The sequence below is a fragment of the Brassica rapa genome, chromosome A07 (genome assembly GCF_000309985.2).
Source record: "Brassica rapa cultivar Chiifu-401-42 chromosome A07, CAAS_Brap_v3.01, whole genome shotgun sequence".
Taxonomy (NCBI): Eukaryota; Viridiplantae; Streptophyta; class Magnoliopsida; order Brassicales; family Brassicaceae; genus Brassica; species Brassica rapa.
The window spans coordinates 195,584-211,440 of record NC_024801.2 but is presented as its reverse complement, the minus strand read 5'-3'; the positions used below and the strand labels follow the sequence as shown (position 1 = coordinate 211,440).

The 15,857-nt window shown below is 38.3% G+C and overlaps 2 protein-coding genes across 7 annotated transcripts; both read left to right on the top strand.

Moving 5' to 3' along the window:
• The first annotated feature begins 1,313 nt into the window (after positions 1–1,313).
• On the top strand, positions 1,314–8,247 carry LOC103828177 (myb family transcription factor PHL4). 6 transcript variants are annotated; one of them, XM_033276178.1, is made up of 8 exons: positions 1,314–6,042; positions 6,309–6,847; positions 6,955–7,150; positions 7,262–7,338; positions 7,426–7,465; positions 7,588–7,669; positions 7,736–7,805; positions 7,875–8,247. In XM_033276178.1, exons 2-8 carry the CDS (start codon positions 6,392–6,394, stop codon positions 8,022–8,024), a joined length of 1,071 nt encoding a protein of 356 aa, XP_033132069.1. In that variant the 5' UTR covers positions 1,314–6,042; positions 6,309–6,391; the 3' UTR covers positions 8,025–8,247. The 6 variants fall into 6 exon arrangements, with proteins under 6 accessions (XP_033132069.1, XP_018508824.1, XP_033132068.1 ...); XM_018653308.2 differs by having other exon boundaries at positions 7,585–7,669; XM_033276177.1 differs by having other exon boundaries at positions 1,314–6,136; positions 7,585–7,669.
• A 110-nt stretch (positions 8,248–8,357) lies between these two features.
• LOC103828176 (succinate--CoA ligase [ADP-forming] subunit beta, mitochondrial) lies at positions 8,358–12,053 on the top strand. The gene is made up of 11 exons (XM_009103784.3): positions 8,358–8,619; positions 8,784–8,894; positions 8,977–9,088; positions 9,150–9,214; positions 9,286–9,363; positions 9,461–9,535; positions 9,636–9,788; positions 9,870–10,004; positions 11,213–11,377; positions 11,463–11,585; positions 11,668–12,053. The coding sequence occupies exons 1-11, from the start codon at positions 8,521–8,523 to the stop codon at positions 11,815–11,817; spliced, it is 1,266 nt and encodes a 421-aa protein (XP_009102032.1). The 5' UTR covers positions 8,358–8,520; the 3' UTR covers positions 11,818–12,053.
• Positions 12,054–15,857: the final 3,804 nt, after the last annotated feature.

The following is a 15,857-nucleotide window of genomic DNA, read 5'->3' as shown; positions in this document are numbered from 1 at the left end:
GCAAAGTCGGGATACTTTGATTGGAAATGCTTCCACGCTTTTGCATCTGAAGGATGTCTGATCTCACCATCTGTTGAGTGCTCCGCATGCCATCTCATTGGTTGCGCTGTGCGTTCAGACAGATACAGCCTCTGCAACCTTTCCGTCAAAGGCAAATACCACATCCTTTTATATGGTACTGGAACTCTTCCACTCGTATCTTTATAACGAGGCTTCCCACAAAATTTGCATGAAACCCGCTGTTCATCCGCCCTCCAATAAATCATGCAGTTGTCTCTGCATACATCTATTACCTGATACGATAAACCAAGACCAGCTACGAGTTTCCGAACCTCGTAGTATGAGCCAGAAGCTACATTATCTTCGGGTAGAATACCTTTTACATAATCAGCAATCGCATCCACACAGTCTTCAGCCAAATTATAATCCGTCTTAATGGCCATCAATCTTGTAGCAGATGATAAAGCTGAATGACCATCTCTGCAACCTTCGTACAATGGTTGCTTTCCAGCATCCAACATATCATAAAATCTCCTAGCTTCGGCATTGGGTAAATTTTCCCCTCTAAAATGATCATTTACCATCTGCTCAGTACCTACACCGTAATCTACATCCGTTCTAATTGGATCTTCTAATCTAACCGCTGGCTGAGGTTCGCTAGTACTACCATGTTCATAATCAGTTTCCCCATGATGATACCAAATTTTGTAACTTCGTGTAAACCCACTCAAATATAGATGAGTCCAAACATCCCACTGTTTAATAACTTTTTTATTTTTACAATTAGAGCAAGGACATATTAACATACCTGTTTTTGCTTCCGGTTGTCGGTGAACTAACCCCATGAATTCGGTTATACCTTGTTGGTATTCTTCCGTAAGCAATCTCGTGTTCGGATCCAAATGAGGTCGATCGATCCAAGAACGAAAATAATTTGAAGAAGACATGTTTTTTATGAATCAAATTCGTGTGTAAAGAGAGTGAGAGGGAGGATGAAGATATGGAGTGAATGAAGAGGAAGAGGGGTGCTTGTATTTATAGTTGAAATCCTGCCGACAGACCGAGGAAATTCCGACGGAATTCCGATGCAAACGGTTAGTTCGTCGGAATTTCCTCGGAATTTTTAAAATCCCCCAACGGTTCTCCAACGGCTCTCTAACGTCTATAATATTTCCTCGGAATTCATCAGTTTTTTCCGAGGAATACAATTTTCCTCGGTATTCCGTCGAAATATTCCGACGGAATGAATTTTCCTCGGAATTCCGTCGGTATATTCCGAGGAAATTCCGAGGAAACCAAATTTTGTGTTTCCTCGGAATTTCCTCGGAAACTCCTCGGTATATTCCGAGGAATTCATTTTCCGTCGGAACGTCCGTCAGAATACCGCTGTTTTCTTGTAGTGCCTGCCCAACAAGTCAAAAAAAATTTCTTATAATCATGTTGTATTTGTAGGTGATTGCAAGCTGGTCTATCATGCTCTGAACAAGCTGGTTTATCGGCTGGACTCTAAGAGACTATCAATGACAATGAAGCAGCTACACTTTCATTGCATTATCATCAGCCAATGAAATTTTTGTTTCAATATGTTCCAAGAAGTTATGTGTCTTTTGTAGATAGTCTAGCAAAATTAGTTAGACTTGGAAAAAAGCTATATAATATTTTGTGGTCTTTTTGTAACTTTGTAATTGTATTTTAATATTGAGTCATTTACACTGCAGGGCAGTTTCCAAGTTTTATTTACATAATAAGACAGTTTCAGCTACTGGAGCAGTTTATTGTGACTAGAAACCAAACCATTATAACTAAAGTCATTTATCTAACTAAAGTGGTCCTACCATGTTTTTTAAGTTAATTATTTTTTTTCTTTTTTTCTTTGGAACGGACAATCAAAAATTTAAAACTAAAAAACTTCTTCATCCCATTTTAATCTTTGGTATCTCAATCCTTGGTGCATCATATCATCTATGTTTCAGTTCTTCTTTACCGTACTTCCTGGTCCTCCTCCGTCATCGCCGACGAATTCGGGCGCAAGCCGTCGCGGTTTGTCTTCTCCTTCGCCGCGAAATCATCCTTCCTCCTCCACGTCGTTCTCTCTACAACTCATCTTCGTTGCACTCTGACAGTAGCGCGTGGTGGTCGTGATGTTCGGACTCGGCTTCGGTGGTCGTCGCTTCAGTTATGAAGCTCGAGCAACAATGGCCAAATCTCACAAAAATTTCAAAATCTAAAGTTGGAAATCAGTTTAGAAGTGATAAAGCAACAATCATGAAGTGTAATCTACACTTAAAACGCAAAAGAATGAAAAATAAATGAAAGAAATCAATAGCGGCCGCAATAATTGTTGCAGGAAACCCTAGAAAATCTGAGAAATACGAAGATATATTTACAAAAATACCACTCCTTAAATAAAATTGAAAAAAATGTACAACATGATTTTATATGTACATGTGTACATGTTTACAACACGTGTACATCTTTACATGTGTACTGATTACATGTGTATAAAGATAACATGTGTACATCTTTACATGTGTACATGATTACATGTGTACATTGTATATTACTAAAGCAATGTATCGTAAAATCGTGTATTCTCTTTAAAATCATAGACTCATGTTTTAATTCTTAAATGCATTGGAAAATAAATTAAATGAACTAAAATCAAAGCTAATATTAGTAAAACACAAAATCATGTGTGCACTTATTGTCATGTACACCATTTTCAGTTTGACTTGATCTATTTATTATGTATTTTGGTATTGTTTTAGTAAGCAACCACCAATCCACCTATATGTGTACAACTTGTTCACATATATTGGTTCATTTTTATGTACACGTGTACTCATCACAAAGTGTACACAAAATAACATATTCAATTTGTCTCAAACTTCTAATATGTTCAAGTTTCTTCACGAATTTGCCCCGAGACTATTAAATATGCAATCTAGATCTAGCAAATATTTTGCTTTTGCATCTCTTATGTGTCCCCTCCTTCTTACGATTCACAGCCACAACCAAGCTTAATTCTCAACTGTTCATTCTCTGTTGTGAAGCTTCTTCGTCGACATGAATCCGCCGTGGTAACCGTTGCGAATGGAGTTGGGTGAATGTAGCGGTAAGAAGCGTAAGAGTGTATACATATGGCTACAATTACACTTCAAAAAAGAATAATTTTTACCTTTTTAAGCCAAACAACGGTACACATTTTGAATCATGTCATATATTACTCAAATCTTATATAGATGAGATGTTATTCATTTTAATTTGGTTGTTGCGGAGATGAGAAGATTATAGGCTAGTAAAAGTACAAATCTGATTTAAAATTTCCACATGTATAATGTTTTAGTGCTATATATGTGTACATCGCTTTACATATTCACATGTACAATAGGTGTGTACCATAACCATACAAGCACCTCTATACCAAAATATTTGGGTTTAGACAGATTTTTACACGCAGGATCAGACATCTTTTAAATAAAGAGATGTACATGTGTATGCTAAATATGATAGTGTACATATATAAAACAACCAGAAATTAATCAAGCTTAGACCTACCATGAAGCTACCATGAAAACACACACACTAATCAGAAGTTCTTAAACAAAATGTGTAGGATGATATTTGAGTTCAGTCAGATTTTAAAGATGTCTGACCCTGCGTGTACATAGGAAGGAGGAAAAAAATTCACGTGTACATTGTGGTAATGTGAAGTCGTAGATGCTTAGTTATTGAGATAGAAAACCTACAAAAAGAGAAAATTGTGTACATAATCCCTTTGATGTATAACATAAAATTAGGTGTACACATGTACATTTTGAAAGTAATGTACATAGAAACTTTTTATTTTGTTTTTTTTCATTAATGATGGAAAATTACGAAAATAACCTCGTCTTCTTTCTTGGTCATTGTCGACCAGAAACCCTAATCTCCGCCTCTCTCACCTATTTTCACGATTCTTTACGAATTTCTCCACTTTTTTTTATGTATTTTGTCTAGATCTGATAGATTCAATCCTAATTCATGTTTTACATTCAAAAGGTCGAACAAAACTGTTTTTTTTTGTTTCTGATTTGTTTAACATTTTGTTCTAAATCTCCACGGCTGAGTGAGACATTCTTGATGACGCTGCCCGGCTCCTGCGTATCACGACGTCCAAGGACCTCACGATGATCTGTTGAAAAAGAATTGAAAAAGAGAATGATGAAAACTTCAAAACGATAAAAAAAGAAGAAGATAAAAGTCAATCATTAAAAAAAAAAAAAGAGAGAGAGTTCAGAATGAAGAATATAAGAGAGAGATGATAATGGGTCCTACTGATTAGTATATAGTTCTGTTTTAACTTGAAAAACTAAACGAAATGTGATGAAGTTAAGAAAAAGTACCTCAATAGCTGAAACTGCCTTATTTTGTTATAAATAACTCAAAACTGTCTTACAGTGTAATTCTTTCTTTAATATTTTGGAGTTTGAAAATCTCTCCTAAAACGAGAGTCTTCCTTTCGAAGATTTTATCTGATGTGTTACCTATTGCTGAAGGGATAAAGTCTAGGGGTATGAAGATTGACATCACTTGTCAGGTTTGTGGTGATGGCTCAGAATCTGTGAACCATTTGTTTTTTACTTGTCCTTTCGCAAGAAGAGTGTGGACGGACACTAATTTGCCGGCTCAACGCAATGGGTTCCATAATTCTTCTATTTTCCAAAACATTGTCCGACTGGTGACTATTCTGGAAACAAGAAGAACGAATATGAAATAAACAAATAGGAATAAAATTGTAGAAATAAAAAGGAATGGTTGTTCCATCTCATATGTAACACGGAATAACTTTGTTCTTTATTTTTTTACAAAAAAATAATGGTAGGGAATGAAAATGAAAAATTATTCTTTATGAATGATGATTTTTTTTAGAAATGTTATGGAATGCATTATTCCTCGTCGTTCCTTGGTCACCATTCATACCTTAATTTTTTATTCCAGGCTAGTAATAGGAAATATATTTTGGTTGAAACTGGTAATATTTTTCTTTGGATTCTTTGGAGGATATGGAAGAATAGAAATGCTCTGATTTTTGATGATTTTTGAAGGAAGAGTGTTTGAAACTCAGGAGCTGGTAAAGAAAGCTTTCTCTGACATGGAGGAATGGTCCCAAGCTCAATGTTTGCTTGATTCTAGGGTATTTAATAGAAATAAAGTTGAGATTTCTAGGACTGATAGGGTTCCTCCTAAGAAAGGTTGGTTAAAATGTGATGTAGGAGTAGCATGGAATAGTCGCTCTATGATCAATGGTGTGTCTTGGATTTTGAGAAATAAGAAGGGCGAGGTCTTATTGCATAGTAGAAGGTCTTTTGTGAATGTGAAGTCTAGAGTTCAGGCCAATGCGAATGGATGGTTATGGGCGATTGATAGCTTGGTTAGTCTTTAGGCTATCCAAGATTGTTTTTGGAGTCGAGGCCTCAGATCTCTTGGGAGCAGTTACTAGACCAGCAGACTGGCCATCTTTCAAATGGATCTCAAACAAGATCTTAGGTTTTCTTCATTGTTTGGACTGTCGGAACTTGGAGGTTGTTAATATTAATGTGATCTTTCCGGCAAATCTGATGGCCAATAGTATCATCTCCATAAATCTGTTTCAATCATATGTGGCTAGAAGCTTTCCCTCTTGGTTATCTTTTTTCTTTTTGGTTAGTGTTGCAGAGGTTCTAGCTTTTTTTTTTGTCTGTATGATTGTTAGAGATTTGTGTGTGTTTTAAACTGGTTCGTTGTGATGATGTTTATGGAACGAAAATTTAGCTTTAAAAAATAAGAAAAAAAAAATTGAAAACAGAAAACAAAAAAAAGGGTGTAAGCCCATGTGCAGCCCATTAAGACAAACTTTCGTCGACTCAGATGCCAAAACACGATCTTGTAACTGGAACCAGGAGAGAGAAAAGCGAGAATTCCGGTTTTAAGGATCCCTATTTACGCGCGCCAAGTGGGAAAAGATACTTTTCAATCTTTCTATTCGATTATTCTCCTGAGGGTTTAATCATGATTCTTTAGGTGAGAATTTTGATTCTGTAATTTGATCTCATCTCTACTCTTCTCTAGGTTCCGAGCGTAACTGGCGAGAATTTCAGATTCGATTGTGTTCAGTGTAGGCTTTGCATTTTTTACTTATTTATTGAATAGCCTTGTTTGCATGATGATTGACCACTCTTAACATGTTTTTTTAGCTTCTTTCCTATATTTTGGGCAAAACGATTGCATCAGTATTGAGTTTGCATGATGAACAGCTTCATTTCTTACCATCTGTTTGATTGTTGCAGATTCAAAATCTGTTTGGTCATGTGGTGAATCTATTTGCCATCTTCAAAAGTCTGCTTAATTTTTTTTTCTTTGGAGGACAACAATGGAGACTCGTCCGTTTAGGTCAATGAGTAGCCTCGCACTCACTTCTTCAGTACCAAACCCTTCAGTCAACGCAGACATATCCTTCAGTTCAGAACACAATCAATCCATGGCAAGCCCCTATCATTTGCTCTCTGCTAATGGTGGAGCAGTTGGTCACAATATATATTCAAATGATCTCCATAACCACCCTTCCATGGCTTCTCACATTGGAAGCAGCAGTGACACACCTTTCATCTCTGAGATATTAGATTGGGATCATCCAGCTCCTATCCCTGACCTTTTTGATTTTCCTTTGGATATTCCCATTCAAACCAATCAAATGGATGACATTCACAGACCAAGTGAGTTGGCAGAATTGGATGAAGAATTGATTACTGATGATGAGAATCCATTAATGTCTGCTCTCTTGAACGATCTTTTCCTTGACACAAGTTCCACCTCTGCTGCTTCCAAGGTTGTTGCGATAAATATTGTGTTTCTCTAAGTATCAGTGCTTTTATCTTCCTTAGCACATGAAGGAAGGAAGTGATGTTTTATAAGGATATAATTGTTGAGTTTCAGGTCCAGGAACCAACTATGCAATCGCAGATTCAACAACCCCAAGTTGTTCTGCACCAGACTTCTCCGATTGTTAGGACTGTATCCTCAAACAGTTTCACCAGTAATAATACAGCAGCAACTAAGGGACGTGTGCGTTGGACCCCAGAGCTTCATGAAGCTTTTGTTGAGGCTGTTAACCAGCTTGGTGGCATGGAAAGTGAGAGCATCTTCATCTTCTCTCTGCATTTTCATAGTTTTTTTTAGATAAAGAGTTAACAATGATGATGAAGCTCTGTTTTGTGCTGATTCAATGTCTTCTTTTAATCAGACGCAAAACCTATGGCGGTGCTGAAGCATATGAAAGTCCAAGGCCTGACTATATATCATGTCAAAAGTCACTTGCAGGTTAACTTTTTGTTTCTCCCTAGCGTTTGATTCCACAGAAATAGTCTGCCCACAAAAGCTAACATTTTTTATTAATATAAATTGCAGAAATATAGGACAGCTAGACATGTACCAGAACCATCAGAAGGTAGATACTTGATGAATGTTCGTATGCTTCTTTCTTATGATGAGGAGAAAGTATTACTGCTTCTTCTTTTTTTTTTAATTTTTTTTGTATATCTTGATATGTCGTCTGATGGGTTTTAGCAGGTTGGCGAGAGAAGAAGTTGACACCGGTTGAGCATGTTACATCTCTTGATACGAAAAGGTTTGGTAACATCACAGTTCACAAGTAGGTACACCATTTCTAAACCAGATTGTGACTAAAGAAACCAATATTTTGATTGATGTAATGTAGTGGGATGTATATAAGTGAGGCGCTGAGAATTCAGATGGAAGTTCAGAAGCAACTGCATGAGCAGCTGGAGGTAACGATGGAGACATGATATGCTTCTTGTAATTTGTTGCATGAAAACAATTAATGGATTTTGTTTCAGATTCAAAGGAAGATGCAACTTCAGATAGAGAAACAGGGAAAGGCACTTGTAATGATGATTGAGAAGCAAAATATGGAGTTTGGCAAACCTGAACAAGAAGAAGAGGCAGAGGCAGATTCTCGGAGATCAAAGCGTCCAAGAAAAGGTTGAATGAAGACAAGGTTTCTCGGAATGATAGATGATAAAACTGAAAATGGTGTTTTTTGGTGAAGCTTGTAGAGTTTTGACTTATTAGAAGAAGACTAGGAGCTTTCTTTTTTCTTATTAGGGAAACTATTTTTTTCTTACTATTTATTTTTATTCTTTCTGATTATCATCAGCAGATTCAGCACTCTAGGTAGAAAATAAAATAAAGAGAGAGTTATTTTTCCAATCTTTGAGAGCAGATTCTCTAGGTTTATTGTTTTAGGTGTTTCTGATTTTACCGTCTTTAATTACACAAATTCAAATTAATACTAGTAATTACTTTTTTTTTTTTTTTATGGAAGGTTTTTTGGTCAATAAATAAATGAAAAAAATTATAAGAAAGAAGGGATGATTTGATTAAAAGCCCTAGAGTGCGTCAAGGCTTGGGACTATTCATTCTCTCTGCCTCTCTCTATTTCGGCGATTGATTGATTGGTTATCGAATCTTGGCAAATTAAGGATGAGGGGATTGGTGAAGAAGCTGGTGTCCAGATCTCTCTCGGTCGCCGGGAAATGGCAGAATCAACAGCTTCGCCGTCTCAACATCCACGAGTATCAGGTTCCTTCTCCTTCTTTTCGCTGTTTCTTTTGCGGTTGATCCAGTGATTGATGGAAGCTAGAGTTACGGTGTATTTTTTTTTAGTTTACTGATTGATTCGAGCGATCGAATCTCACCTGTGTTTGGAAAATGTAATTCGTTTCTGTGTTTTGTTTTGGGGGCAGGGAGCAGAGCTGATGGGTAAATACGGAGTGAATGTGCCAAAGGGAGTCGCTGTTTCTTCTCTCGATCAAGTTAAAAAGGCTATCGACCAAGTTTTCCCTAACGAATCCGAGGTCTGTGCTCTGTTTTCTAAGAGAGAGAGAGAGAGAGAGCTCAATCTTATTTTGATCTTTTCCTAAACCCTTTTTGTTACAGCTGGTCGTTAAGAGCCAGATCTTGGCTGGTGGAAGAGGTCTCGGAACCTTCAAGAGTGGTCTTCAGGGTGGTGTTCACATTGTCAACCGTGATCACGCTCAAGATATTGCTGGTATTATTTCTTTGTCTCAGAGTTTCTTGATCCCATTTTGCTTATTATCTTTCTTTTCTAGGAAAGATGCTTGGTCAAGTTCTCGTCACCAAACAAACTGGTCCTCTAGGCAAAGTTGTCACCAAGGTTTCTGATCGCTTCTCTCTGCTTTTCCATTTCTCTTCTCTTCTCTTCAGAGTTAACTCTCTATCCTCCAGGTTTACTTGTGTGAGAAACTGTCTCTCGTCAATGAGATGTACTTCTCCATTATTCTTGACCGTAAATCTGCTGGACCGGTAATAACTAATAATAATTTGTTATTCAATGCTCTACTTTTACTACTCCCTCATGATTTTTCACCAATCTCTATAACACTTTCCTTGCCTGTTTCAGTTGATAATTGCCTGCAAAAAGGGTGGTACCAGCATCGAAGATCTTGCTGATAAGTTCCCTGACATGATTATTAAGGTTATTATGACTTTTCATATGATCACCGCAAATATCCTTCTGTATCATATGGGAGGTGTGTTATTGCCTTCTTTGACTCTCATTTCTTTGTTTTCTGTAGGTGCCGATCGATGTGTTTGCAGGAATTACCGATGAAGATGCTGCTAAGGTTGTGGATGGTCTGGCTCCAAAAGCTGCTGACAGAAAAGATTCTATTGAACAAGTCAAGAAGCTATACGAACTCTTCCGCAAGACTGACTGCACAATGTTGGAAGTGAGTGCTCTCTCTCTCTCTCTACTCTTTTTTTTTTGTGTGTTTAATATCTTTTGTTGAACCCTTACTTTTCTCTGTTAGATCAACCCTCTCGCTGAGACATCCACTAATCAATTGGTAGCTGCTGATGCCAAGTTGAACTTTGATGATAACGCTGCTTTCCGTCAGAAAGAGATTTTTGCTCTTCGTGATCCAACACAGGAGGATCCACGAGAGGTATGGTCCATTCTCTGTCTCTTGCTTCTTATGTTCTTCACCAAGAAATCTTTCTTTTTAATATCAAAACTTATGGATGTGTTTATCTCTAAACGTGTTGATAACGTGTTGTCCTTGGTGATAGTATCACCAAGTCCCTTTGACCTCATCAAGTTGATCTTTAGCAATGTCGGAATAATCATCAGCATCATATCCGGAATCATGAACCATGTGAGCCTCCGGGTTCTTGTTCTTAAGACTCTTGATAGAGCTCACATAAGTGCTTAGGGGTTCTACAATTCTTGGCCCAATGGTTGTCCATCCCACATCTGTGACAAACGGATTTGGTGGAGTAAGACGGTTTGGATATGCCGCCTCGACCTCGGCCATAACTGCCTCGGCTACTGCCATAGTTGGAACCACGGTTATGGCCGAGGTCGAGGCGGCATATCCAAACCGTTTTACTCCACCAAATCCGTTTGTCACAGATGTGGGATGGACAACCATTGGGCCAAGAATTGTAGAACCCCTAAGCACTTATGTGAGCTCTATCAAGAGAGTCTTAAGAACAAGAACCCGGAGGCTCACATGGTTCATGATTCCGGATATGATGCCGGTGATGATTCCGACATTGCTAAAGATAACGCGTTGTAATTAGAAGGTTTAGAGACTGAATATTTCTGTGTATTTATTAATGATCAAGAGGGTTCCTTTATATAAAGATTACAAGATAAGTAAAATGTAAAGTATCCAAAACCTAAACTCACTAGGATTAGAAAAACTACTAATACATAATAATGGAAAGATTACATCTACTAGGAAAAGGGTTTCCTTTTCTCCAAGCTTGTGGCCGTCTCTCTCTCTAAAGTCGGCTCTCTCTCCTCTCTCTAAGGTTTCCGAACCTCTCTCTATCTTCTATGTATTGGGCCAGGCCTGGTTATGGCAATCCACTCCATGATTTATAACACTCCACCTTAGATGCTATAACCATATGTTTAATATCAAAACTTATGGATAGAGTAACTAGTTTTTTTTTGGGTGGTTTAGCTGGTTTGTTTAGTCGTTGTTGGTCACTTTGATGGTTGGTTGGCTAATTCGTAATACTCATGTGTACATAATAGTTAAGGTTGACTAAAGCAGAAAGGTTATATTCAACGTTTAGCTTTCTGTTACACTTTTGATTTTATTTTCAAGCTTTTGATGAAGTAAAATGTGTTTGCTTCTCGTAGGTCGCTGCTGCAAAAGTTGACTTGAATTATATCGGTTTAGATGGAGAGATTGGCTGTATGGTGAACGGTGCTGGATTGGCGATGGCAACCATGGACATCATTAAATTGCACGGTGGGACTCCGGCAAATTTCCTTGACGTCGGTGGAAACGCTTCTGAGCACCAGGTAACAAAAGTGTTAAGTTTTTGTTTATCTAAGTTGTAGATTTAAACCAGTTTAACCAAAGGTTGTGATTTATTTATTAATGAAGGTGGTGGAGGCGTTTAAGATACTGACGTCGGACGATAAAGTGAAAGCAATATTGGTGAACATATTTGGTGGAATAATGAAATGTGATGTGATTGCTAGTGGAATTGTGAATGCTGCTAAAGAGGTAAGAATCTGAAGGCCATATTTCCACATGTTACTTTGCATTACTTTGACTGAGTTTTGTGTGAAACCAAACTACATGATAGGTTTCACTGAAAGTACCAGTGGTGGTTCGTCTAGAGGGAACAAATGTGGAACAGGGAAAGAGAATCCTCAAGGAAAGTGGAATGAAACTCATTACGGCTGATGATTTGGATGATGCTGCAGAGAAAGCTGTCAAAGCATTAGCTAATTAAGCTTATTGAGGAGATTGTTTACTCTCTCTGCCCCTCTTTATACAAGCAGCTTTTTTGAGAGTATTTTTCTTTCTATGGTTCTCAACCATTTTTATGGTCGACGCAATCGCATATTGTTGCGGATATAATTTCTGAAACAGATCAATAATGAACTGGTCTCTCTTTACCTGTGTGATTCCATCAAAAAGTTAAATCTGAATTCTCAATTATCAATGTTACAAGGCCTGATAGCTAAACTGTTTTCCTTTGTTGCTTTGGACGCTACAAAGAATATTTTTTTCATACAAATCACAGCAAGAACTTTCCTAACATGGAAATCTGAAGAATACTCTGATCATACTCAATTCTGATTTTGTTTTGACTTGTTATTATACAAAATATGATTAGTCAATATAGTAGATATAGTATAATCAATCTTCTGACCCTCAAAGTATAATCAATATATATATAAAAATATGTTTAGTTCAGATTGACCCAGAGTAAATATGGGTCGTATCTAAAATGCTACATAAAATGTAAGTTAAATCATGTACAAAATTGATAATTTGACTGATCTCTGTGACTTTTCTCATTTTTATGTTTTGAATCAGTTTGTAAAATCAGTCATTTGACTGTTTCAATGATATTTTCTCGATTATTGATGTCTTGCATGTTGTATACCAAGTTTCAACAATCATTTGACTAATCTATGGTGCACCAGTGAAAAATCTCAACTCATGTTCATTTTACTGTTTTGGATTGTGAGATCGGTCAAATGATCAATCGTGACTTTTCTTTGTCATAATCTTGCATTTGTTTGGTAAGAGAGATCAAGTCTAGATTCAATGTCGGTTAGATTGCAGCTTTGGGAATGATGAATGGTTCCAATTGTTCTCCAGAGCTCACATGGAGTATCTAGAGATGCTGGCCTCAGATCATAGACATATTCTCATCAAGTTCGCGCTGAAAGAGAGAGATATGGAGTGTGGGCGTTTCATTTTTGATAAAAGACTAGCAAAGCAGAAAGGTGTGGAAGAGATAGCCAAGCTTGGCTGGGGGCTGATTCTTTACAGAGTGATACACAGTTACTGAAGAGGATAAACATATGTCGCAGAGAGCTTTCTAAATGGAAAAGGATAACAACTATAAGTGCAAGGATCAGAATTAAGAGAATTAAAGAGGCACTAGAGAAAGAAATTTCAAAGCTCACTCCAAATTGGCAGCGGATGAAGATTCTTAAGAGAGACTTGAGTCATGCGTACCGTGATGAGGAATCTTTCTGGAGGCAGCGCAGTCGAGTTAAATGGCTTAAACTTGGAGACAGGAATACAAAATATTTTCATCTTTGCGCTAAGGGTCGTAAGACGAGAATAACATTCTACTGCTCAAGGATTCTCAGGGCAGAGAACATTTTTCTGAGGGATCGAAAGGTAGCATTTCTGTTGACTACTTTCGAGAGATCTTTACTAGCTCGAACCCGTGGGATCTAGAGAGTTTGTTTGAAGGGTTTCAGGGTCGAATATCGCCTGCTACGAATGCGATTTTGACGGTGCCGGTATTGGCAAAGGAAGTAAAGATTGCATCCTTTTCTATCAAAGAAGATAGTGCCCCGGGAGTAGATGGATTAACATGCACTTTCTACAAGAGATTCTGGGACATTGTGGGTACAAACACGATTAAGGAAGTATAGAGTTTCTTCTTGACTGCAACTCTACCTGCTGGATGGAATTATACACAAATCTGTCTACTTCCTAAAGTCAATAACCCACCGATGATGACTGAATTGAGGCCCATCAGTCTCTGCTTGGTGCACTACAAGATCATATCGAAGATTCTTTGCAACAGACTGAAAAGAATTCTACCGGATATTGTCTCGAACACTCAGGGTGATTTCGTCAGTGGACGTCTCATTACTGATAATATTTTAGTGGCACATGAGATTGTGCATGCTCTAAGGACAAAGGAGGGGATTGGCAATGAGTACATGGCCATCAAGACAGATATGTCCAAGGCGTTCGATCGTGTCGAATGGTGTTTTGTGGAGTTCTTGCTGGAAAGGATGGGTTTCAACAGAAAATGGGTAACATGGATCATCTCCTGAATCAGTTCTGTTACATATTCTGTACTATTGAATGGCAGTCAACATGGTTTCATAAAACCAGAGAGAAAAATCCGTCAAGGAGACCCCTCTTTCCCCCATTCCTTTTTATTTTATGTGCTGAGGCATTAGTGAGTACTCTAAACCAAGCAGAATCGTCGGGGAAGTTGAATGGTATACATCTATCAAGGGAAGGGCCGGCGGTGCATCACCTACTTTTTGCAGATGATAGCTTGATTTTATGTAAAGCAACGGCTGAAGAAGGTGCTGAGATAGTAAAGAGGTTGAAGCTCTACGGTGATGCATCTGGGAAGTTGATCAAAACCTCCAAACACTCGTTTATTTTTGGCTCTAAAGTTCCTCAACCTGTACGTGATATGATGAAAGAGGTTGTGGGTATAACTACGGAGGGGGTGAAGGCTCTTATTTAGGATAACCTGAATGCTTTAGCGGATCCAAAAGCAAGCTTCTAAGGTTTATTCGTGATTTGGTCCAGAAGAGACTTCAAGGTGGGGGTTCAAAGATTCTTTCACAAGGAGGAAAAGAGATCATTATGAAGTATGTGGTGATGGCCTTACCTGTTTTTGCGATGAGTTGCTTTCAGATGCCTAAAAATCTTTGTGCTAAAGTTACAAGCATCATGACCGAATTTTGGTGAGGAGGTACTGTGGAGAAAAAGAAAATCTCATGGGTAGCTTGGAAAAAACTTTGTAAACCCAAAGAGCTTGGTGAAATGGGTTTTAAGGATATAGCTTGGTTCAACCAAGCACTGTTGTGTAAGCAAGCTTGGAGAATTTGGTCTAGCCCTCAATCTCTATTAGCCAGGGTCATGAAAAGTAGATATTTTAGGCATGGATATTTTCTAGACTGTCCTATTGGGAGTAGGCCATCTTACGCTTGGAGAAGCATCATTCATGGACGTGAAATGTTAACTCAAGGGCTCCTGAAGCGTGTCGGCAACAGAAGAGATACTCATGTATGGTATGATAACTGGATCCTTATGTCTACACCTAAACCTCCGAGATATAGAACAGATGGAGTGGATCTGACTCTCAAAGTCTGCGACCTTATTCATGCTAGATATGGTACTTGGGATGCGGAGAGGATCCATCATCTATTTGTGGAGGAAGATGCCAACCACATCTTGGGAATGAAAACAAACTTGCAACATCCTGATGCAGTGGTTTGGGGTTTCAGCAGGAGTGGGCCTTATGATTCTCAAAGCGGTTATAAGCTTTTGAACCTCCTTCACACGATAGAGAACCTGATGATTGTTCTGACCTTACCTCCTATTGAGAAAAAGCTTTGGTCTAACTTGTGGAAGGTAAAGACATTACCTAAGATCTGACATTTTATGTGGCGAGCACTAGTGGGAGCTTTAGCAGTATCAGAGAGGCTTGGGACTAGGGGGTATAAATGTTGACACCACTTTTAAGATGTGTCTTGCACAGCCTGAGACCATTAGCCATGTTCTGTTTCACTGCTCTATTGCGCAGAGTGTGGAGAATATCAGGGTTTCCTATTTCACCAGCAGGTTTTGCACGTAACTCTGTTTTCTTAATTTCCATCACCTGCTTAAGACTAGCAGAAAGAGTCGTCTAGATGAGAAAACTCTCTTGGTGTTTCCATGAGTTCTATGGCATTTATGGAAAGCGAGAAATAAATGTGTCTTTGAACAAGTTATCTCAGGGGCAGAGGAGATATGGGAGAAGATTCAACTAGATGCTGAAGCTTGGCGGGCTGCTAACGTGCCTGACAAGGAGGACATAAACCAGAGTTCGAGATTAGCTTCTCTATCAGGCTGGCAGAAGCCATGTCCAAAAGTTTCATCAAGTGTAATATTGGATCGTCCTGGATTGATGCAAGCCGTAACTGTGGAGTAACTTGGTTGACAATGAACCACTATGGAATGTCGTTAGCTTACAGTCACCACTCCTACTCCGTCGTAGAATCACCACTGGAG